This window comes from Crinia signifera, chromosome 3 (assembly GCF_055691185.1).
Source record: "Crinia signifera chromosome 3, ASM5569118v1, whole genome shotgun sequence".
In the NCBI taxonomy this organism is placed as follows: domain Eukaryota; kingdom Metazoa; phylum Chordata; class Amphibia; order Anura; family Myobatrachidae; genus Crinia; species Crinia signifera.
The window spans coordinates 313,964,335-313,990,007 of NC_139219.1; the positions used below are offsets into that span (position 1 = coordinate 313,964,335).

Below are 25,673 nucleotides of genomic sequence, written 5' to 3' on the forward strand. Positions count from 1 at the left end.
AGGATGAACGGTAACGGTGTGATAACAGAAGATGATTTTATCACAGCTAAATTATCATATTGAGTTCTTGCAGCTTTAATTCAAGGACAACTATATTTTAGAAGTATCTGGTTGGGGGGGGGGGGGTTAAATCAGCGGAGCTCTGGGAAATGCCTTCAGAACTGTCAGGTGAAGGCAGTCTGCATGCAGTAACATCGCTGATCCGGAACGCAGGGCAGTAGGAACAGCACTGGGTGCAGGGAACAACACAGGCGAGGCAGGGAACACAAGGGATGGCCGTTATCTGTAGGTCTCATTTACAGATCAATACTAGGGGACAGATGTATTAAGCCTGGCACAGTGATAAAGTGGAAGGTGATAATGCGGCAGCACACAAAGCGGGAACTCCGAGACCATGGGCACAATGCAGTAGAAATGCTAAATTCCTTATGGGCCCATTTATCATTGGGCCGAATATGCAATGTGATCTGGGTGGGATTTACCATGCAGGATCGAAATACTATATGCGATCCTTTCAGTTTAATGTATCAACCTGCGTCTGGGGCTCTGAAAGGAGCCCATCCCTGTGCTCTGCTTCGCTGGGCGCCGAGGGCGCTGACCACTGGCCGACCCCACTGCTCTGCCAGCAGTGCAGTCTGTAGCCCATGGACCACAACTGCGATGCAGCCGGATGATGATACACATCGCATGCCCCCTAGTAACCTATGGAGGGGGGTTACGTCCGCAAACACTTGAATTAGCCGCAAATATTTTATGATAGATGGGCCCTTAGTGAGGTCACAGAGATGAAAGAATTATGGGGAGGAGACAATTATTCATTAATACAAGGGGGGACAATTATTTCAGCTGGGGGGGGCCACTTAATACTTACAGCAGATATTTGAGGGCCGCATTCCAGAAATAGGGGGTGGGGTCACTCAAAAAGGGGGTGTGTCTTAGAATGTATTGTAGCACACCATACAACACAATAGTAGGCCCCTTATACTTCCCCTTACATTAGTAATGCCCCACACCAGCTCCCCCTTAGTTATTACACACATCTGCCCCATTAGTAATGCCACACACCTGCCCACCAGCCTTGAAAAATGGCAGCACTGCGGCTGTAGTGACATGTGGGTAGCTCGGCGCCGCTGTATGTGGTTCCAATGGCAGCTGTGTGTGTGCGCGCAGCGTAGTCCAGCAGCAGCCTTTCACGCATGCGCCGGACGACTGCTACGCACAGGCTGAGCATCGGCTGCACAGGACTACGCCGTGCGCACACACAGCCGCCATCGGACACATACAGCAGCGGCGGGCCAGTCAGGAGCTTTTCGTGGGCCGCCTGTTGCGCACCTCTGCATGAATATGTAACATAGAAACATAGAATTTGACGGCAGATAAGAACATGTAGACAATTAATTGGATCAACACATCCATAAAATGCAGTTTTGTGGCCCTACAATGGCACGGGGAGGTATTAATGGCCCTTCTACTCACCCAGGCCTAGTGACATAAAGGAGGCAAATATTAGTATGACTGGCATAATCTGCTTCTACGCCGAACTGCCTCCACTGTACGTATGTGAGGGGCATATAATTACATAGAATACACACGGGGTAAATTCTACGCACCACATGTTTAAGTAAAAAGATGAACTCACCAGATATTGCCTGTACGGGCTAATGCACAACCACCACACATTGGCTGAATTTAACCAACTGGAAAAAAAATCATTAGCTAGAAACGGTTTACAGCATTTCTGTGAGCGGACGGGCAGGCAGCATGACGGAGCTGAGAACAAAACTGGAACATGTGGGAAGCAGAGTTTCCTTCCTTCCAAAACACAAACACATATAAAAGCTCTCTGTTCCGGTTTCACCAACACCGCAGCCCAACATTTCCAGCAAGATAAATCCTTATCTCACCCTTTGCCCTTTCAATAGGTGTGTGTGGTCACTATGAATAGCATTGCATGATGCAGGTAAACATAATTACCTCACCCCCTTTACAAAGTCTAAGGTTTCACAGTAAAATAAAACACTGTTTCCTCAAAATTGGGTCATTAACGTAGGGAAAGTTATCCCAAAGGAATTAAAAGGTTATTGAATGATTATTTGTCACATCTTATCACAAACTAAAGCTCAATATCAGAGATGCGTGAACGGTATCTGGAGGATAGGTCGGGGGGTGTCTAGATGGACAGTAATACCACTTTCACACCAGCCTAAATTCCCGCGTTGAGTCCGGGAACAACCCGGTACTACCTCTGGTAGTAAAGGTACCCGGGACAAATTACCGGGCAAATTTGCCGGCAATCCAACCCTGCTAGGTAGCAGGGTTGTTCCCAGGTTCAACCCGGGGACCTGGCTGGTGTGAATGGGGTAGGGTATACTTACCCGGGTTGCCGGTCCTCTGTGTGCTGTCCGGCCGGGAATCCACGCAGGCGGCGGGCGCAAATGACTGGACAGGCGGTGGATGTTGATGACGCAGCTCTCCGGCGGCAGTGAGGGCGCCGGAGAGCTGTGTCATCTTCATCCGCCGCCTGTCCAGTCATTTGTGCCACCGCCTGCGTGGATCCCTGGCCTGCACGGAGGACCAGCAACCGGGGTGAGTATTCATACCACCTCCTGCCCACTTCCGCCGCCATCCTGCAGACTGCTCACTTCCTCCCCACCTCCTGACGGCCTCCTTCCCGCCCCCTTCACACACCAGAAAATGCAGGGACTTTTCTGGTGTAAAAGGGTCCCAATCCGGGAATGTCGCTGCTTGTCCCGGGAATGTAACGGGTTTGTCCCTGCATTTCTGGTGTGAAAGGGGTATAAATAGGCCGAAACGTGAAAAGGGTGGGTTTGGGTCAATTAACTTTAGCTCGACATGCATTGTGTCGGCCATTTGGCTCAACTCAACCTTTTGACTCTCAACCTATTTCAGGTGTCGACCTACAATAGTCAACCAAATGCATATTGACCTTTATATGGTCCCAAAAGGGCGACATGTGTATTAGTGCTCCTTCTAGGTTCTGGCCAGGGCAGACGTCACAATTGGAGGCGGGCCTGGGCTGCCGACATCACAATAGGATACCGGCCCAACCACCAGCATCCCCTGTCGGGGAAGCGCCGGGCATCTACAGTGGCGATGGGCTTCCCTGTGCGTATGGGCCGAGCCAGACAGCAGGCTATTCTAGCAGGGCGCAATTTGCCCTTTAAAATTGGGCAGGGCGCAGCCTAGCGTGAGCACGATTTAAAACTATTTATTTCATTTAAAAAAAAATAAAATTGGGGCCTTTCCATACTTTCACAGGGACTCAGATTGGGAACACCTCATGTCAACCTTTTGCCAAAGTCGATCTTTTTATCCAGAACCAGCCTGAATAACCCCCCACTATCCATTTAACACATAAATAAGTTAGAGTGCAGCCTAATAATTGTAGTTTTCATGGATTCTCCGCTCGCCCCATACAGTTACCACTGCAAATACTGCGCTGATGGGAAGCACAAAATAGTAGTATGTTTAAATGCAAAAACTGGAAAATGTCCAGCAATTAATAATTCACCATCAGACATTCTTACTCAGCTTTGATTATAAGCAGCAGGCGTATAATGTTTGCACCAGCTCCGCGTTCTTTTAAAACTAACACAAAAGTAAATCTATGTATTGCTGTTAATCGCCGCGATCTCTGTTAATAATGATAATAATCTGAAGATGAGCCATCTGTTAAATACACTTAAGGAACCTTAGATTGTCTATCCTGCCTCCTTCCGCTTACAGAACACCGGGCACTCTAGTGAAATTGGAATGACATTAATATTTACAGCAGGGATGGGGAAACTTCAGCCCGCCAACTGTTGTTGAACTACACGCCCCAGCATGCCATGCTACAGTTTTGCTGTTTGACCACGCTAAAGCTGTAGCGGGGCATGCTGGGATGTGTAGTTCAACAACAGCTGGAGGGCCTAAGGTTCCCCATTCCTGAATTACAGTATATCATAGAGAATGGGACAAGCGTTATAAAAAGTGTGAAGTGGACCCCTGCCCCTATTGGCACGGGGGGGGGGGGGGGGGGGTTGGGGCTCCAGGGAGGAGTGGCAAAGATTTCTGTTGTTTGTATTGTTGTTTCCAGGGAAACAAGCACCATTAAACATTAAAAGCAGGCTGGCATAATATACAACATATCATTTCGGTAAGGAGTCTATTGTGCGTTATCTTCTTGATTACCAACGGTTAGGTCTGAGCAGTCAAGATCCAAATATGCAAGCCGGTCCAACCAGACTGCTATCAGCTCAGTAATTGGAGACAAACGCAGCCAGCCATGCAAGAAGGAATATTGCATTCTTATGAAACATACAAAAGCAGGAGTTACTTAATCTAAATGTGTTGAAGCCAATGGGGCACTGGTCACTGGGGTGCAAGGCAAATATTGAACCTAGATGGAATATTCATAATAATGAGCCCCGATAACAGCTCTTAAAGAGAATAGGTTTGTTTTAACGAAGTGCAGACCTTCGGTCACAAGCTCACGGGGGACTGTCCTGCACGATGTGTGCGGAGTACAGCTGGAAACCGGAACCGTGAAATAAATGCGTTTGCTCATTTTCCCCCTCGAACTCCATAGAGAGACTCAGGAAAAAGAAGCCTTGGTGGCCCATTATAATGATCACTAATGTGTGCAGCTAAACATCAATGACTGAGCTGCTCCTACAGAGACGCTTAATTAACAAAGAAATGCACAACCATATTGCTCAACCATATTGCTCTCTCAGCCAATCAGCGGCCGTCCATTCATTTGAAAGGGGACTTTTGAAATCTCCTGCCCTCCCACTGCTACCGCAGCCGGTTTCCTGGAAAGCACTTTTCCTGCTAGATTCTTCCCTGCTCTGCAGACTATAGGAGTGTCCCAGTGGTGGCACTGCTGGCACACGCCTACGGACCTGATAGGATGCGATAAATCGTGGGCATTAAAAAAGCACCCACGATGTACCGCTGATAGGTCCGATTCATCTTATGCCTGTCCAACCTCCACTGCGTATCGGATTGGTTGTAAAACACATTTCTCGGCCCGATACATCAGAATCGGGTGAAATCGGGCCCAAATCGGACAGGTGTATGGGGACCTTCACACCACTCCTAAGGTGTAAGCAGAAATCAGACTAAACTAGGGGCCAGCACTTAAGGCCCTCCAACTTACCACTTAGTGCGAGCAAGCACTCGGATACAGGGGTGTAAACGGGCATCTCCCGACTATGTGCAGGGCGCGATGATGACAACACCGGGCTGAATTCAACCTCCAACTTTTTATGTTAATCCCCAGTCTTGTTTGATTACGGTTTTGTTTCCGGTTATGAAGTGCAACGCAATACGCTGGCAAGACTGAATAAAGGTTAATATTCTACTGCGCAAATTGTTCTGTTTGCCACGTACTTTATGCAGATCAGGAATATGCAGGATTTTGGCATAGTTTAATACCCAATGTTGGGTGTAGCATTTATAACTGCTCTCTAGAATAAGACATCTTCAACGCTGGTGATGTCACTATGACCAGCTGGGAGAACAGTCATCCCAATCAGCAAGCATACACAATGACGTACAGCAACGGTGATTACATCAGTTGCTCTCCTTGAATAATTAGTGGAGCGCATAGTGCAGTTGGTTACAGGTGTTTGTGGGTAAGGAAGCCATAATAATCCGGTGGTGTACATAACAAATGTGCAGTTGTGTGCCCGGCTACAACAACACCTGCCGATAACACCGGTGTCTACAGACAACATAGTTTCCTCCCCTGACTGCCATGCAGAGGAAGTGGCTGCAATCTGCAGAGAGACAGTTGTGAGTAGATCTGTCTACAAATCGGTCTCGGAATGAACAAAAAATGCACCCGCGCCATGGGGAAATTTAGGATGGGAGATTCAGAAAGTGAGAGATTTCTTAAGAAATCTCCAGGTTTTTTTTTTTTAAAGCGGCAATCATTTACACTGCAAAACCAGTTTGCCGCTTAAAAAAAAAAAAAATTTAATTTCTTACCAAATCTCTTACTTTCTGAAACTCCCATCCTATTACATTTCACCCCATCTCTGAGTCTTCCCATCCGTGGACAAGTTCTAAACACATTATGGGCCTAATTCAGTAAGCAGCCAAATCTGCTGCTTACTGAGCGCTGAAACGTCCCCAAATATCCCCCGTTGCCGAACACATCCCCTACCATGTACATGGGCGGAGGGGCTAACACCTGGTTGCTTGGCTCAAGCTGCCAGCCCTGATCCAATTTAATGGCATTAAGAACTTGGTTAACAAACTTCCAACATTAGAGTGCGGATCACAAGCTGCCGTACCCAATACTCACTACTAGCAGCGTGGAAATCCGAGCACAGGAAGCCTTTATTGTTAGCAACATCAAGATCCCCAGACTCCAGCGGATGAGGTTCCATTGAGGACAACACATGAAGGGTGTCAACAGCGTACTACGACTGCTTACAATACAGTCAGGAGACTGCACCTGTAATTAATCAGCAGCTGCAAACGTATGCAAATCCTGACTTCTGCTCTAATTAGATACTTAACTGCAAGGACTATGTCTGGCGGATTAGTCTAGGGGAGAACCTGTTATTTGCCCATCTCTGTATATCCAGCACTACTTATAGAGCCAGCTGTTAGGGCGTGCAGCCACTGCAAAACTGCTCAAATATCAGATTAACAATTAACCCAAACTATCAATTGCAGACAGCAAATCAATTAAAAAAAAAATTCAAATCTTATTTGGGACATGGTTTTCATGGTATTGAGGCAGTTTGTAACCAGAAAGTGATGACCCAACAGTCATGCTGTACATTAGTGTTGAATGTAGCACCCTGTGCAGTTCCTCTTTTCTGTCTGGTGGTGTCACTTTCTGTTCTGATGCTTCTAGCACACTCTGGTCTATATCTCAGCAGTGACATAAACGGCTTCATAGTCAAGGTCCATGCTAAAGAGTCAATTAAAATTTGTTTTGACTCATAACAACTAATTGATGAGCACATTTTTGATTTCTGACATACATTACCCCTTACACGACGCAAACACAGGTCAAACCACAATAAAACACAGATCATCCATTATACAGAGGGTGACCCGGGTTTAACCCTTCTTATAACCATGGTCGATTTGCCGGGTTGGTCGACCCGGGTTATAAGCTTTGGTGCGTCGACATGCCACCAACCCGGCAATAACCTGGGTACGAGGTGCGGTGCAATATTGACCGTGGTAAAGAAAGCTTCTGAATTAGAAAGAAAATAAATACATTAAATAAGATGACATAGTAATCCATCCATTTCCCTTGAACTCCCGTACAAACGATATAGAGCAGCGGTCACCAACGTGTCGCTCGCAATCTACGGGTAGCTCGACAACTGCTCTGCACCCCGAACCATACGCCTGACGTCCCGTAGCAGCAGCACTCCTCCGCACAGTGACAGTCACCTGCCTCTGCGCGACTCTATGCAAAGGAGCGGAGGCTTCTCAGGTGATCAGCGGCCAGTTCAAATGTGGCGCCCGATCGGGAGCCAAAAGTTGTTCTAAACCAACTTTTCCTATTTTTATTTATACTGGAGTTTTTTTTTTATTCAGAGCGGCAATTGGCTCACAAGTCAGCGCCATATCTGAAATGGCCGCCATGGCACCAATATGCAGGTGTGCCCCAGTGATGCACCATCTGGCAGCACCACCTGTAGGGCCGATCTGAAGACCAGCGACAGCCCCTTCATTGGCGAGTATTTCTGGAGTAGAAAAATCTGTCCTATGAGGATTGTCCTGCCCGCAGGAAAACCACCACTGAAGGGGTTAAATAATCCCAAACACTTAATAGATCCACAATATCACTTCAGTTGTTCAGTGTGTGTATGATGTACTCAGTGGTGCCAAACTCATGGCCCTGCATCTGTTGTGGAACTACACGTCCCAGCATGCCCTACCACAATTTTATCAAATCCATTATATAAAATCTGTGGCAGGGCATGCTGGGACGTGTAGTTCCACAGGACATGATGTTGACCACAACTGTATTATTAGAAGTGGTCATTCTGGCACCCTGTGTCTTCCAAAACCCATGCAGTTCTTATTCCTGGTCTGGTGTGGTACTCTTTGCTGTGAGCGAGCCTGAGATAGTGACACCTCTGCTGTCTGATGGTACAATGTACACAAACCTTGTTCCATGCACTAAAGTATCTTCAGGCTATGTATATAAAGGTGTGCATGAAACAAGTTAACTTTGTGTATGTACACAAACCGTTTCACGCACAAATACAAAATATTGTACAACACTTCCTCCAGGCTATGGGCCTTATTCTGGTTCACTCCTTCTGGCAAATTCCTTCTTAGATGGACAAAACTATGCTGCACTGCAGGTGGGGCACTCAACATGTGCAGAGAGAATTAGATTTGGGGGAGTTATTTTGTTTCTGTGCAGGGAAAATACTGGCTGCTTTATTTTTACACTGCAATATAGATCTCACTTTGAAATAAAGCCCACCCAAATCTAACTCTCTCTGCACAAGTAACTTCTACCCCACCTGCAGTGCACATGGTTTTGTCCATCTAAGGAATTTGCCAGGAGTGAACCAAAATAACCCCCAGTGTGTATATGAAAACTATGAAGATTTAGATCTCATTACACTAATATTCAAACACATGAAAAAATCCCAAATGCTTCTGGTCGCAAATATTTGTATACGGGAGAATCTGTCTGCATTCACCGACGCAAATTTCTCAGAATAGCCGTCTTTGCAACCAATATCGTTTACATCGCAAATGCCAGGTCTTACAAGGGATTTGGACACTGGTCCATCCCATTAGCAACTCGGCATTTATGAGGTTTAGTTCCCCACAGCGATCCCATAATAAGCCCGGTATCTGACATCAAGGAAGGGTGGGACGGAGCATCATAAGGGGTGAGGGGGAGGAGGTAGCGCTTGGAGCTGTTGCTGTATTCAAAAAGGCCCTTTCACAGCACACATAGACCCGGGATATTTTTTGCGATGTGCAAGAGGTATAACATTGCAAACACACTAAAAGATAGATTTTTTTAAGCATATTGTTAATTATTATTATTGTGCGTATTGTCTTGTCAGTGTGTTAACAACCCTCCCTGTCATCTGAACAAATTTGAATATATTGTCAGTGTGTTTAACGTTGGCCAGAGTGACTTCATTGAAGAATATCATTAATTAAATTGTTCAGTGTGTATGGGCGATATATTGCCTGGAGAGCACTGCCGATATCGTTAATAATATCAGCGGTGCAGCGGATCGCATAGTGGCCCTTATTCTAGTTCACTCTTAGAGGCAAATCCCTTCTCAGATGGACAAAACCATGTGCACTGCAGGGGGGGCAGATGTAACATGTGCAGAGAGAATTAGATTTGGGTGAGTTATTTTGTTTCTGTGCAGGGAAAATACTGACTGCTTTATTTCTACACTGCAATATAGATCTCCCTTTGAAGAAAAACCCCACCAAATCTAACTCTCTCTGCACAAGTTACATCTGCCCCACCTGCAGTGCACATGGTGTTGTCCATTTGAGAAGGCATTTGCCTCTAAGAGTGAACTAGAATAAGGGCCAGTGTGTAACCAGCTTAAGACATCCCAGGCATATCACCAGACACCCAAAATGTGGGACTTATCGCCAAATTACAGTACCCCAGACACTGGCACTGCAACCAGTGCGATTATACTGTGGAAACCGGCAAATGACAGGGGTCGGACACAAGGGAGCGGGGGGGGGGGGGGTAGAACAGTCTGGGAATTGCTGCAAGTCAACCAATGCGCCATCCGTCACATAGCGCAAAACGGATCTCTGTATAAGGACACATCTGTATCAGGGGTTTTCTTACCAAAACAATGAGTTACGCTTTTGTGAGACAGAGGTTTCACTCTCTATGTAGAAAAACCAATGCTAGTGTAAACGATGCCAGTTCCGACAGTTATTGTGGCAATAAGGTGTGACCACCAGGAGGCAGAGGGTGTCAGGATGCATACCTGTCCTCTGCAGCAGTCAGGGCGGCATTCTACATTCCACCAGGTGCCGTTTGGCCCCCACAAGCCTTTTACAGATTAGGCAGCTAGAAGAGAGACATACAGGGAGGTAGCACATTCCTGTGCACTGCCGGAGGGGGTCAGCAGGTAATCAATCACCAGAGCAAAGCAGCAGGACTGGTTTAGAAAAAAAACAAAAAACTTGTATTAGCTTTATTGTACCTTGCACGGAAACAAGTATACAGTACTAGAGACCACGTGCCACTGAAATCACCCAGTTCAGCTGCAGCTAAAGCGGGCAAGGACTCAAAACGGGCATTTCTTGGAGCCAGAATAAGTGACATTTAGGTTTAAAAAAAAAAAAATGCAGCAAATATTGAAAATCAGTTCACTTATCGAGTAATTATGTACTAAGTATTTTCTCTCTTGATTAGGGGATTAAGGGGCTCATTTTGCAGACATATTGGGTTATTTTTCACGAAAAATACCCTGGTCAGGAGCTGCGCATGCTTCCCTGCCACCTGTCAACTATGTTTACCAGCTCCTGGAGGGGATTCCTGCTTCTATGACCTACACACCTGTAAATCGGGAGACCATGTTAATTTTTTTTTCACACTCATTAAAGTCGGTATAAAGGAGCCCATACACGGTCCGTTGTGGACCGGCTCCGTTCTGTACTATGCGATGCGCGCTCCCGCGCATCGCATAGTACGGTACAAAAAGTATGTGCTGCACATAAGATGTGTACCTAGTACAAAAAGTATCGGATCGCAGTGCATGCACTAGGGATGCGATCCGATCCGATGTGTGCTGTTTAAGTCCCAAACGGATCCGTTAAACGGACCGTGTATGGGCAGCTTTAGACCCACATAGTGGCTAAACCCCACCTACTAGGACAACCACAGGGTCCAAAAACCCGGGTGCAACCCAGCATCTTGGTGTAAAAGTGGTATCAGAGAACACAAATGTATATAAAGCTTTGGAACCATCTTCTCCCACTATTTTGCACTCGTGGTTAGCAAGACTCAGGCACCAGTGGATGTGATCAGACGACAGCTAATGAAGTCACAGGGGAGAGACTGTGCTTATAGCTGCTATAAGACGCATGCCTGAAACTTCCGGTAACAGGTGCATTATATGGTCACAATCATTATACACCAATCTGTTATGTCATTTTGGCCAGCCCATCCGCCCGTAGGGGCGCACTCTTAGAAGATAGACAGCCAGGCAAGTGATAATACAGTCAAGTCAGGTTTATTTACTAAAACAAATTACTTTAAGTAGTGTTTAGTTTTTGTTCCCATAAACATGCGCCGACTGTCCCATAATGCGGTCTGTGCTATATTGCGCTTAATCTTTTAAAATCTGCGGCGTCACTTGCAAAATAACTGACAGGTCTGTAAACTCACAAAGTGCAGGAAGAGAACATTTACCTTTTAACTTATGTGACTCGATGAATGCACAAAAACATTAAGCAACTTTCGCTGTTCAAACAGAGTTTATCTCACGTAACAATCAGGAACCGCGGATCAATCTATCCGACAAGCACTGGGTAGGTCTTCAGATGACCTATAGGCACAGTCATAAAGGGGCGGAGTTCAAAGCAAAAAAAAAAAAAACAGAAACTCTGCTATAATACTCTGCAGTAATGCTTCCATGCAAGTGTTGCATACACATGCATTATTTTTGCATGCAGGGTAAATAACGGCTGCATTTGGAAGCAGCTCAGAAATGTTGGAGATATTTTTTTTTAAATTGTAGTTTAGATTTCAGCTTGCTTTGTTCCATAACAGAGCCATCCCCATTAAGCATATCACTATGGAGGAGCGATTAAACCAAGTATAAATACAAGCGCTCTGAAAGGGGGGGGGGATCATAATATATGCAGCAATAATGGAAAGGCCGGGCATCATAATCCAATGTTTCAATGGTAAATATAATCCCTGACTCCAGAGGCAGCTGCCTACTGAGGAAACATACACACAAACAGCAATGGAACAAGAGACGTGTTGTGTAAACATATATACGTGTAAAAGGCAGAACACAAGACAATACTTCTAATCCGAGACACAAGCAGGAATGTCAGGAACCAGACACATAACCAGCACATTCTTCTGCCGCTTCCTGCTAATCACGGCATAAAATTGTTCTGATCTGTGTTATTATTGTACAGGCTTGTCTTATCGCTCGCTCCATCCTGCCAACATCCACTGTAAAGGCCCCCATACACTATACGATTTTGGGACGATTTCATCCGATTTCGGCACTTTGGGCCGATAACCAGATGAAATCGCCCCAAAATCGCAGGTGTGTGATGTATGATCCGATCCGATGCGCGGTCCCGTGCGCATCGGACCGGATCAGGGAGGTCGGACGGTCAGCACATAAGATCATCCGACCTCCCTGTATGCTATGCATATGCCTGCCCACCTGTCAGGCATATGCATGCAGACACCGGGGGGCGGGGGAGCACGGCGGGCAGACACACTGACCTGGCCGGCTGTGATCACAGATAGCAGCGGCAGAAGTGGGGGCGGGCGGCGGCAGTAGTGGGGGCGGGCGGCGGCTCACAAATAAGTTCCCGGCGGGTGATGCTTACCTGGCCGGCATGCTGTGGTCTCAAATACAGCAGTAGCGCTGCCGCTGCGGGACGCACAGCGGCGGCTATTAGATTTTCAAAATAGCTGTCAAATGACTGGCCGTTCTGTGATTGGCTGAGAGAGCTCTCAGCCAATCACAGAACGGCCGGTCATTTGACAGCTATTTTGAAAATCTAATAGCCGCCGCTGTGCGTCCCGCAGCGGCAGCGCTACTGCTGTATTTGAGACCACAGCATGCCGGCCAGGTCAGCATCACCCGCCGGGAACTTTTGTGAGCTGCCGCCCGTCCCCACTACTGCCGACGCCCGCCCCCACTACTGCCGACGCCCGCCCCCACTACTGCCGCTGCCCGCCCCACTGCTCCTCACCGCCCTGCAGCTCCCCATTTGTTTTACATGTGATAAATCGCATGCGATTTATCACATGTAAAATCTGGCTCATCAAGTGCCAAATTTTATGTGAGCCTCCCGGGGAGCTGCCGGGCGGCTCACAGGAGAATTGGGTCCGACTTGTCCTAAGGACAAGTCGGCCTAATGTATGGGGGCCTTTACCCACGCAAGGCTCCTCAGCCAGCATGACTAGAATGGACTTAAATAGGTTTATTATATAAAAAGGTCCATGATTAAGTGGACAGATCAGTTCTTAAAGTGCCCAAACATGTGGCAACTCTGCAACGCACTTAGGCAATACCTGGTTGGCTGTAAATAACAAAATATCTGGCCCCTTAATGTTCCATAGTATCATCAGAAGCATTCAGAAGTCAACCGGGTCGACAGAATGAGGAGTTAACTTTAGATATCGAGTGTGGAGGTTGTCGTCCAATCTGTGCTCGACAAATGGACAGTGGGCACCATTAGACTGGCACACACAGTCTTTCCCCCAGTGACTGAGATCTGAATACACTTCATGCAGCATTTTAAGTCATTGGGTGATGAGGGTTGGATTGTCCTAATATCCATCAGTCAAGTTCACACCGCCACAAGGTCTGAATGAAGAAGCATTTACTCCTATCCCATCAATTCATAGACTCAGGAGCTGACGGGCTGGTGCTTTATCTCTCCCAAAGGCTAATTACACCTGGCCACGTGCACAGTGTATAGTAGTGCCGACATAACACGTTCACCCCCATGTGCAAGGGAATAGTTACAATGCGCCATTCTGGAACATTTATTTATTAACAGTTATTTATATAGCGCACACATATTCCGCAGCGCTGTACAGAGAATATTTGGGCATTCGCATCACTCCCTGCCCCAGTGGAGCTTACAATCTATATTCCCTACCACATGTACACGCACACACAGACATTCTAGGGTTAATTTGTTGGGAGCCAATTTGCCTACCAGTATATTTTTGGATTGTGGGAGGAAACCGGAGTACCCGGAGGAAACCCACGCAAGCACGGGGAGAATATACAAACTCCGCACAGTTAGGGCCATGGTGGGAATCTATCCCATGACCTCAGCGCTGTGAGGCAGTAATGCTAACCATTACACCATATATTGGAACATTGCATGGAACTGATCTTCCTCCTATAGGGTGTGAGGAAATACTCGAGAATCTGTTCCAGGAGAGAGTGTGTCGGCAATTGTACAGGTGTCCTAATACAGAATAGGGAGCATAGATGTATGCTTCGGAAGGGTGACATTATATATATATATATATATATATATATATATATATATATATATATATATATATATATATATATACACATACATACATACATACATACATACATACATACATACATACATACATACATACATACATACATACATACACACACACACACATATATATACATATACACACACACACACACACACACACACACACACTTGGCATGGTGTAAGTGACAGTAATAGCTCAGTAACAGGGTGCTGGCTGCCACAGGTCAGAGTAATAGTTGGGGTCTCCCCCCGAGTATCAGTGACAGAGTAAGGTCCCCCCCTCCTCCCCTCAGGTATGTGTCACCACAACAGCCACCGCCCCCCTCCCAACTTCAGGCCCTGGTGCCCGGGATACTCACCCATGCTGCCCGGGAAGGGGAGTCACTCTCCGGCCTCTCGCTCCCCGCTGTCACAGTCGGCGCCGTCAGCCCATCCACTCCGCCCGGCTCTGCGCTCCTCTGCCCGGGACCCGCCCCTTCCCTTCCCCTCACCGGCTCCCGGCTGCCTCCTCCGTCCCGACAAGGTAGCAGCTAGTTCCCAGGCTGTAAATGTCTTCGGGACAATACCATGTGACCCGGCTAGAAACTACAGCTTCCATCATGCAGCGCGGTGACCGGAAGTGACTTGGCTGACGCCAGGGGGACGGGAGGGACTCCGGCCGGTGTCTGTGTGTGGCTGGTCCAGCAGACTCTGGCCGGCAATCAGCGGCTACTCTGCGGTCTACCAACTACGTGAGAGCCGCTGACGCATGCGGCCATGGCCTAGGTCAGCTCACTCAGGTCAATGCCATGTGCTCCATGTGTCACACAGACGTGTAGTTTGCTCCCATGTGCCGGCCGGGTATCAGTGTGCTGTAGGCGTGTTGTATGTTCTCTACATGCCATACCTCCCAACATGACCCTCTCCAGGAGGGACACAATGCTCTGTTTCTGGACTTTCCTGGTAATGTATGATTGCCATCACCTGTTTAAAACAGGTTCATGGATAAGAAAGGTGTTTCACCACAGGTGATGGCAATCATAAATTAAGAGAGAAGTCCAGGAACAGAGCATTTTGTCCCTCCTGGAGAGGGTCATGTTGGGAGGTATGACATGCCAATATATATGTACTCTGCAGGCTGTCCCTCGTGTGACGTGATGTATGTGTGTGGTGTCCCTATGTCCCTTTATAGTGTAAGCTTGCAGCAGGGCCCTCCTACCTCCAAGTCTGTCTGTTGTTACCCAGTTTGTTTTATCACTGTATACTATTGTAAAGCGCAATGGAATCTGCTGCGCTATATAAGAAACTGTAACGGAATATGCTGCGCTATATAAGACACTGTAACGGAATCTGCTGCGCTATATAAGACACTGTAACGGAATATGCTGCGCTATATAAGAAACTGTAACGGAATCTGCTGCGCTATATAAGACACTGTAACGGAATATGCTGCGCTATATAAGAAACTGTAGCGGAATATGCTGCGCTATATAAAACACTGTAACGGATTATGCTGCGCTATATAAGACACTGTAACGGATTATGCTGCGCTATATAAGACACTGTAACGGAATCTGCTGCGCCATATAAGACGCTGTAACGGAATCTGCTGCGCTATATAAGACACTGTAACGGAATCTGCTGCGCTATATAAGACACTGTAACGGAATCTGCTGCGCTATATAAGACACTGTAACGGAATCTGCTGCGCTATATAAGACACTGTAACGGAATCTGCTGCGCTATATAAGACACTAACAGAATCTGCTGCGCTATATAAGACACTGTCACGGAATCTGCTGCGCTATATAAGACACTGTAAGAGAATCTGCTGCACTATATAAGACACTGTAACGGAATCTGCTGCGCTATATAAGACACTGTCACGGAATCTGCTGCGCTATATAAGACACTAAGAGAATCTGCTGCACTATATAAGACACTGTAACGGAATCTGCTGCGCTATATAAGACACTGTAATGGAATCTGCTGCGCTATATAAGACACTGTAACGGAATCTGCTGCGCTATATAAGACACTGTAACGGAATCTGCTGCGTTATATAAGACACTGTAACGGAATCTGCTGCGCTATATAAGACACTGTAACGGATTATGCTGCGCTATATAAGACACTGTAACGGAATATGCTGCGCTATATAAGACACTGTAACGGAATCTGCTGCGCTATATAAGACACTGTAACAGAATCTGCTGCGCTATATAAGACACTGTAACGGAATCTGCTGCGCTATATAAGACACTGTAACGGAATCTGCTGCGCTATATAAGACACTGTAACGGAATCTGCTGCGCTATATTAGACACTAACGGAATCTGCTGCGCTATATAAGACACTGTAACGGAATCTGCTGCGCTATATAAGACAGAAAACAAATAGAGGATAGCTTCCCAGCGCTGGTTGGGTCCAATTAATGATACGATGTTCCAAGGTATATACCCTATGGGACCACACTGACCTTGGTGTTGGTGCCTATGTGCAAAACAAGGTTTCTTTACAGGTTCAAATCCACAAGATCTTTTACACTCCTATCCAAGCTAGGGGAGATTACAACTGACCTGATGATAGGTCCCTATGTACACATCACGGTTTCTTTTAAGGCTTCAATTTTTCTGTGTCAATCACACACACTATAATTCAGATAGTACTGACCTGGTACCAGTTCCCTATGTTCACATAGGGGTTTCTTTGTCGTGTCTCAGCCAGCACAATGGATTCCCAACTCCAGACAACATGATTTCCAAAAATATGGATGATTTATTGTAAATGGTAAAAAGTATTTCCAATACAGATAAAATAAAATAGAGTGAGGGACAGAGAGCTCCAAACAATGACCACCCAATTTCCTTCTCATCCGGATTGAGTAGGAGAACGGTGGGACCGATGGAAGGGGTCTATCCAGAAGCTGTCCGTACCTCTCTCTGTACACTCCAATGCGTTTCAAAGTTAATCCTTCCTCAGGGATTCCTCTATTTGTTTTCTGGTTTATATGTAAAGGAGTGATGCTCCTGGATAGCGATTCAGCTGCAGTTAAAAGCGCTGCTTAACTGAGAATCCATTTTGTTTGAACTGCGCTATATAAGAAACTGTTAATAAATAATGTACAGTGTATGTGTGACTGAGCAGACAGCTGCCACTGACAGGATACGGTCAGTTGGTCGACACTATTTATGTTGACATGCAATTAGTCGACCACCAACGGTAGACAGGGCCTTGGTTGACACCTGAAATAGGGCAATAGTGTCGGAATATTGACACGTTAGGTCGACAGTGGGAAAGTTGACAGTTAAAAGGTCAACGTGAGGTTTTTCACGTTCTTTTTGAGCCGACATGCAGTATTTTATGCCCTACCATTCACTACGATGTGGTGGTAGAATAAAATAGTGTGCCCGAAGCATGGCGAGCACAGCGGTGCACTTAAGGTGCCCATACATGGTGTGATAGCACCCGTGCGCGTTGTACTAATACCCCCACTACCATTGCGTGTGTACTGAATGCAATACAGTCCAGTGTGAGCCAGGATATGTCAGCAGACCACATGATCCCAATTCAATAATTGCATCTGCAGAGCGCACCACATGCCCAGACCGGGTGTGCTGGACCACGGGATGGTCTTAACAAGGGATGGCCATCGTTGCCATAGTGCATATGCAATAGTGCAACTGGCCATCGATAGTATTAAACTGCAATGGATGACCATTGATATTTTTACTAAGTGATGGTCATCCATTTTGAATGAATGGCCTGTGGGCCAATCAAAACATGGGGGTGGGGCTTTGTGGGTGTCGGGGGCAGAGCTATGCTCCATGTCCTGGCACTTTGAAGAAAAAAACAAAAGCAAAACATTTGTTTTGCTATGCCATCGATAAAGGGTAACCATCTGGTTCTCCCCCATCGATGGCAAAAGCATTTGACATCAGCCATAAACCATCGATGATTTTGAATAGTTGATGGCCATCCCTAGCGGTAATGCTGTGTTATGCACTGGAATACACAGGTAAAGTTGGGATATTTTGGGTTAACCGGCTGCTGGGATGTGTATGGCAAACACTATGGCGTTTGAAACACATAGGTGGCTATGTGGGGTTAACAAGGGGGAGGGACAGGACATTCCTAATGGCATTGATCATGCTAAAAACGGAATCTGTCAGACCAGACTTAGGTCTACAGTCATTAAGTCGACCCAGGAAGGTCGACAGGGTTAAAGGTCGACATGGGCCAAGGTCAACATGGGTTTAGGTCGACATGAGTTTTTCTCTGTTTTTTTGACCCGAATGTTGACACAGTCGACATGGACACAGTTGGAGTTGAACCGCAGCCCCTCGCTACGCTCGGCACACTATTTTATTCTCCCACCACGCCCTAGTGCAGGGCCGGGCAACACCGGCCCTCCAGATGTTAATGAACTACACATCCCAGGATGCTTTGCATTAGTTTTGCTTTGTGGCCATGCTGAAACTGATGCAAGGCATGCTGGGATGTGTAGTTCATCAACATCTGGAGGGCCCGTGTTGCCCTGCCCTAGTGGATGGTAGGGCATGAAATACCGCCTGTCGGCACATGTCGGCTCAAAAAACAGTGAAAAACTCATGTCGACCTAAACCCAGGTCAACCTTGGCCCATGTCGACTTTAACCATGTCGACCTTGGGGCCAGTCGACCTTCCGGGGTCGACCTAAGTGTGGTCTGACAGGTGACCGTTTCCCGCTAAAAACATTGTCTATTAGATCAGAAGGGTGCGAGGTGCCGGTTTCATGCGTTTAAACTGGGCCAAATTCGCTTAAAATTTCTCGCTCCCCTATGGAGGTGCAAGTGCATGTAAGCAAATTTAGCCTGCTGTAAAGTCCGCTCAGTCGTGCCGTGATGGTTTGCACCCAATAGGATTAACCCCAATGAGGAGATTAGGGGTAAGCAGTGTGAGGGAGAAGCAAATAGCAGCTGGGGCAGTACTGGGGGGAGGCAAGGGGTCAGAATAGCAGCTGTGGGGGGTACAGGGGGTAGAAAGGGATACACAGGTAGATAGCAGTTGGTGCAGTGGTGTCCCCCAGCAGCCATATGTAGACTTCAGCTCCCTCCTGTTCCAGTCAGTAGGGTGCGAATCATGACAGCATCGGCGCACTTTACGGCAGGCTGAATTCGTTTAAAATTTCTCTCATCTCCATATGGGTGTGAGCAATTTTAAGCGAATTCGGCCCTGCGAAGAGTGCAAGTTAGGCTTAATTTGGGTGCCGTTTTCGGTGTTTAAACGGCACCAGAATGACAATTTGCAACCCTTCGGCGCCAATAAGATCGACCCGAGTGTCGGCATCACTGGCGTCTGCTTGTAGACAGTTGGCTGAAGTACAGTACTCGGAGCGCAGGCTGCTGGTGGGGCCCAGCACCTCTGACATTGCTCCTGCAGCAGCCGGGAAAGTCACATGGCGCAATTACATGCAGCCGCGGCTCTCCCCTCACAAAGCTGGATCACCATAGAGAGGCAGTGGTCCCTGCAAATGGCCCCTGGTGTGTAGGAGACACTAGATGGCTCAGACTCTACTGCGCATGTGCAGATCTCAGGAAACATTGCGCAACCTCCATTTTTCTGGCTGCTCTGCTGCCTTAACCGCAGGACTCCAGAGAAGCGAGTACTAAACTGCACCCATTTTAAACACGCCACTGCCCAGTGGCAGAATGGGTGTCAGTAGAGGCAGTAGGTGCCCAGTGGTTCCCCCATGCCAGGGGCAGAACAGGTGTGAGTAGATTGTGGTGTATATGGTGCGATCTGGGACAGTGGCAGAGCAGGTTTTTGTATAGGTAGGTGTATAGGTTGGTGTCAGCAGTGTAGGTAGGCACACGGTTGGGTTGGGGCATCTGCCAGCATTGGAGAGTGTATAGGTAGGTGTATTAGCGGGTGCTACTACGCGGTGTGTTGCCAAGCAGCCACTTCAATAGGGATAGTCAATCCCACAAATCAAATATATAGAATAGAAGAAATAAGTAATAGAAAAAGTGGCGGTAAATATTTATGATTTATTCAGCGCCACTTTTTCTTCTATTTATTGTAAAACATGTGGGTGCCCCCCATGCCAACGGCAGAGCAGGTATAGGGAGGTATACAGGTGGGTGCCAGGGACACAGCAGGTACTGTATACAGGTGTGTGCCAGCATAGCAGGTATAGGAAGGTATACAGGTGTGTGCCAGTGGCAGAGTAGGTATAGGGAGGTATACGGGTAGGTTCCAGTGGAGCAGGTATAGGTAGGGATACAGGTGGGTGCCAGCCGCAGAACAGGTACTGTATACAGGTGGGTGCCAGTAGAGCAGGTATAGGTAGGGATACAGGTGGGTGCCAGCAGAGCAGGTAGAGGTAGGGATGCCGTTGGGTGCCAGTGGAGCAGGAATAGGTAGGGATGCGGGTGGGTGCCAGCGGAGCAGGTGTAGGTATGTGGGTGGGTACCAGCGGAGCAGGTGTAGGTAGTGATGTGGGTGGGTGCCAGCGGAGCAGGTGTAGGTATGTGGGTGGGTGCCAGCGGAGCAGGTGTAGGTAGTGATGCGGGTGGGTGCCAGCGGAGCAGGTGTAGGTAGTGATGCGGGTGGGTGCCAGCGGAGCAGGAATAGGTAGGGATGCGGGTGGGTGCCAGCAGAGCAGGTGTAGGTATGTGGGTGGGTGCCAGCAGAGCAGGTGTAGGTAGTGATGCGGGTGGGTGCCAGCAGAGCAGGTGTAGGTAGTGATGCGGGTGGGTGCCAGCGGAGCAGGTGTAGGTAGGGATGCGGGTGGGTTCCAGCGGAGCTGGTGTAGGTAGGGATGCGGGTGAGTGCCAGCGGAGCAGGTGTAGGTAGGGATGTGGTTGGGTGCCAGTGGAACAGGTGGATAGGATACAGGTGGGTGCCAGCGGAGCAGGTGTAGGTAGGGATACAGGTGGGTGCCAGCGAAGCAGGTGTAGGTAGGGATACAGGTGGGGGCCAGCGGAGCAGGTATAGGTAGGGATACAGGTGGGGATAGGGATACGGTTGGGTGCCAGTGGAACAGGTGGGTGGGATACAGGTGGGTGCCAGCGGAGCAGGTGTAGGTAGGGATACAGGTGGGTGCCAGCGGAGCAGGTGTAGGTAGGGATATAGGTGGGGGCCAGCGGAGCAGTTGTAGGTAGGGATATAGGTGGGGGCCAGCGGAGCAGTTGTAGGTAGGGATATAGGTGGGTGCCAGCGGAGCAGGTGTAGGTAGGGATATAGGTGGGTGCCAGCGGAGCAGTTGTAGGTAGGGATATAGGTGGGTGCCAGCGGAGCAGTTGTAGGTAGGGATATAGGTGGGTGCCAGCGGAGCAGGTGTAGGTAGGGATATAGGTGGGGGCCAGCGGAGCAGTTGTAGGTAGGGATATAGGTGGGTGCCAGCGGAGCAGGTGTAGGTAGGGATACAGGTGGGGGCCAGTGGAGCAGGTGTAGGTAGGGATACGGGTGGGTGCCAGCGGAACAGGTGGTACTGCAAAACGCGTTGGTGCCTGTTGCCTCCTGGACCCAATTGGCCTAAGATTTATTCATCCACACCAGAGGACTTTTTCCCTCACTTGCATATTTATCTGATCAGATTCAATCCATCTTTGGAAGTCCCTTGCCCATTTCAATATGGACACCTGACCACTCGCAGCAGTGAGGACTCCCGAGCAGGCTAATTACATCTTGTGCCATCTGTTGAGTCCATTCAAACATCATCAGGATGCCATCAAGTGGCTAATAAGGACTCCATTCCATCCACCAGGATCAGTGCAGGTTGAATTGTCCTTAAAATTGGTGACTATACTAATTGGGTCCAATACCAATCATTTCGTATTTTAATACGTATGTTTAATATAGATGTATTTTATTGTGTATTATTGTCATTAAATAATTTTTCATTGATTTAATTGTGAGATATCAGCGCTGCTTCCTTTTGTCCTTTTTATCTCTGATTTTTTAGGCAGCTGACTACTCCCTTAAAACAGCTGCTTTGGGTAAATAATTTGTGGCAAGCGCTCTATACTAACCAGTGGTTGGTACCTTTTCTTTCTTATTAGCTAAAGACGACCTATTTATTTTTATATGAACAGGCCAATTCCCGTTCCATTTTTGTATTTGGTAACTAGCTGGCTCAGGTAGGGAATAATCTATTTCACTGTGAATTAAATCACAAATACATTATCTAAAGAGATTCTAAACTCAACCGCCCCGGCTGCTTTCCCCTTTTAATAACTATATACCTGACTTGTTTCATTAATGTACAGTACAGAAAGAGGCAAATGTTTCCACGCTGCAGGCCTGACAATGATAAGTCTCCATTACGCTCACATTGCTATTACTTGTCTGTTTACCCTAACACAGGTGCCGGTCTGGGCGTGCCAGTGTGCACAGCTGGCATGTGTGCGGTGTATCCGAGGCCTGCGAGGCTGACTTACAGTCACTGCTTCCCAGCCTTTTTCGCATGTAAGATAACATGGTACATTTATTAGTTCAAACAGGTGTCCGTTTAGAGAAAAAGATTTATAAAAAAAAAAAAAAAAGTCACATGATTTATTTCCCCTTTGATAATAAGTCAGTGTAAAATGACTTCTATTCCGGCCGCAGACTGCTAAAAAGGGGGCGGGCGCTGTCGTCATGGGACATCAGCCACCCGCCCTGAGCAGGAATTGGCCCATCTGCTTTCCCAATGGAATGCCCGGCATTTTTATGGGGATGCCCATAAAACACTGGGCAGTCCCCTGTTCCTGCCTCCTGCCCGCTCCTCCTACAGCGAACAGCTTGGCATGTGTGATCCTCGCCAAAGCCATTCGCTCCCAAGATTTGTGCAAACCCCCCACCCCCGTAATTCTTGGATGAACTTGTAACATTTGCGGAGCACCGGACGCTTTTTCATCAGAAACTAATCCAGGTTTATTCATCAGGGATATAGATACAAACCCACAACAGTCTTTAGTTTTTCGTGTACTTTCCTATCTCCACTTCAATAGATGTATTGTGGGGATGATGTCTCTTTAATTTATTATTTCAATATGGGAGGGGCTACCCACTACTTAATTATAGACAGACTCAACAACAAGAAAAAGTTAAGTATTCATGTGGGTGCACTGAACGTCAAATAATAATACATAAAATTTAACTTTTATTAGTATTCAATAAAATATAGTAGATAAAGGTAAAGATGAGAAAATTTAAAACATATATGGCCGCTGCTGGTCCACGTCCACGACTTGTAAGGGTACTGTATTGTGTACAGCACAGGTTCTCAAAGTCCGTCCTCAGGACCCCACACAGTGCATGTTTTGCAGGTCTCCTCACAGAATCAAGTGACATAATTAGTTACACCTGTGGATCTTTTAAAATGTGTCAGTGAGTGATGAGTGCAGCTGCTGGGTGACCTGGAAAACGTGAACTGTGTGGGGGTTCTGAGAACCGAGTTTGAGAACCACTGGTGTACAGAAAATGATTGCTACGTTTCTTTTGTAAACTCAAATGTTCACTGGCTTTATTTATAGCCTTTCATTAAAACTTTGTATCTGCTCAATGGTTACAGACACTTATACCGCTTTCACACTGCCAAAACGTTTCAAAAACGGGTATTTTTAAACGGTATTTAAAACGGGTCTGAGCCTTCACATTGCAGTAGATTACCGTTTTAAGTACCATTCACATCAGTCAACCCGTTTATTCCCCTGAACACGTTGCAAGGCAGAATGCAGGGGACAGCCTATCGCAGGTCTGTAGTCTGTTGTTTTTACTAAATACCGTTTCAGAGCCATTCTCACTGCATAAAAAAGGCTCTGAAACGTGTAGGACGCTTTTTAAACGTTTTGAAATACCGGTTATCTTTAACCGATAAATCAACTCTGGCGCTTTCCCACTGCAGCCTTAAACGCTTTGAAATGGGAAAAAAACGGCAATATACGGTTTAACAAGTGCGGTGTGAAAGGGGTATAACTTCTGTTACAAAATAATCAAAATATTAATTACACAATTTCTTTTTTCTGAAAATTAAGTCCCTTGTGAGGTTATTTTTAGTTCATTTGTTTGGAAAGTACCGTTCTGTGAGTTCTGTAATCCTCTCCTCTGTTACATATCATGGTGCGAATACTAATAAATGTTACATTTTATGTATTATTATTTGACTTTCACTGCACCCACATGAATACTTACCTTTTCTTGTTGTTGCGTGAGTCATCAGGGATGTTGTTATAATCTCAGGGGACGGGATGCCAGCAGTCGAATACCAACGCCAGCATTCCGGCACCGGAATATCGACACCTGAATCCCAGGGTTAGGTTTAGGTACTAGGGGAAGGGGTTGGGATTAGGCTGGATTTTTGGCCCAAAAAAATAAAGCTGTAATGGGACGATATAATATAATGACCGGCAGGCTAATAATATCTGGGTTTTTTTCAGGGAAAAAATGACTCCACTTACTAGGATACCAGATTTAAGAGGTCAACAAAAGCCATAATTCCAGTAATCCTCATTACAAAGGAGAGTGCGATTCGAATATGGATGATGTATTCATTTGGGGAATTACTCATTGGTTGCCGAACTGTCTGTCTGTCCCACTTCATGGAGTTTTTACAGCATTTGTGCCACCAGTAACATCATTGCTTCAGCCTCTTTTTGTTACTTTTATAGTCACTGGGCGGTATTCAATGAGGCAGAATCGCCAAGTTTTATGGCGATTCTGTGTTTTTTTCATGTGTGCTGGCGTTTTTTTGAGCTGAAAAAGCGAATCACCCTATTCAACGACCTCTATTCGCCGATGACGACCGGTGAATGAAGCACCAATCGCCAAATGTTATTCTCTACAAATCGCCGGTTTTTGTCTATAGGAATTTTCATGGGGATTCGCCGGTAGTCGACGGGAATCACCATGAATCGCCAAAAGTGTATTCAATGAGAAGTTGGCGATTCTTATTTCTTGTTTCATATCGCCGTTCCTCACCGAGTGTCCCTCGTCATCTTTTTATGGTGAACTTTGTTATGAACCTGTGTAATAATTGGTTTTAAGTGTTTAATTTCACTCTGCAAGTGTAATCTAATATTATTTGCTGCCCTTGTGTGATGTGATGGTCGTAGAAGTGCTATACAAATATATATTTAATTTTTTCTGGTATTTTTTTTTTCTCCCACAATGCACTGTTCTTACCCATGGTTCACCTCAATTACCCATGATTCTCCTCCCCACCTCTCTCCTTCGTTTGGCCTTTGAGGAGATTACACAGCTTTTGCAGTCTGCTGTATTGGAATCGTTTTTTCAGGGTAATTTGCATTTTTCTTGCATTTCACTGCAATTTCTTACAGTTCTGAAGCTGTTTAGGGAAACGCCGGATTGGCTGAGAATCGCCGTTGGGGGCGGCGATTCTCAGCCACGTTGAATAGGGTGACACAGCTAGTCCCGGCGACTCCCGACGAATCCCTACGCGTGGCGAATCGACGTAAAAA

General features: G+C 46.8%; 1 protein-coding gene across 2 annotated transcripts in view; it reads right to left on the reverse strand.

Annotated features, from left to right (window-relative positions):
- Positions 1 to 14,822, reverse strand: part of CD2AP (CD2 associated protein) — a 77,058-nt gene extending 62,236 nt beyond the window's left edge. For both annotated transcript variants that reach the window (XR_014471853.1, XM_083178661.1), the window contains exon 1: positions 14,610 to 14,822. Coding sequence is in view for 1 of the 2 variants with exons in the window: in XM_083178661.1 (XP_083034787.1) it covers positions 14,610 to 14,613 (4 nt within the window). In the remaining variant the exon portion in view is untranslated. The remainder of the gene's footprint in view (positions 1 to 14,609) is intronic.
- Between the last annotated feature and the right edge of the window lie 10,851 nt (positions 14,823 to 25,673).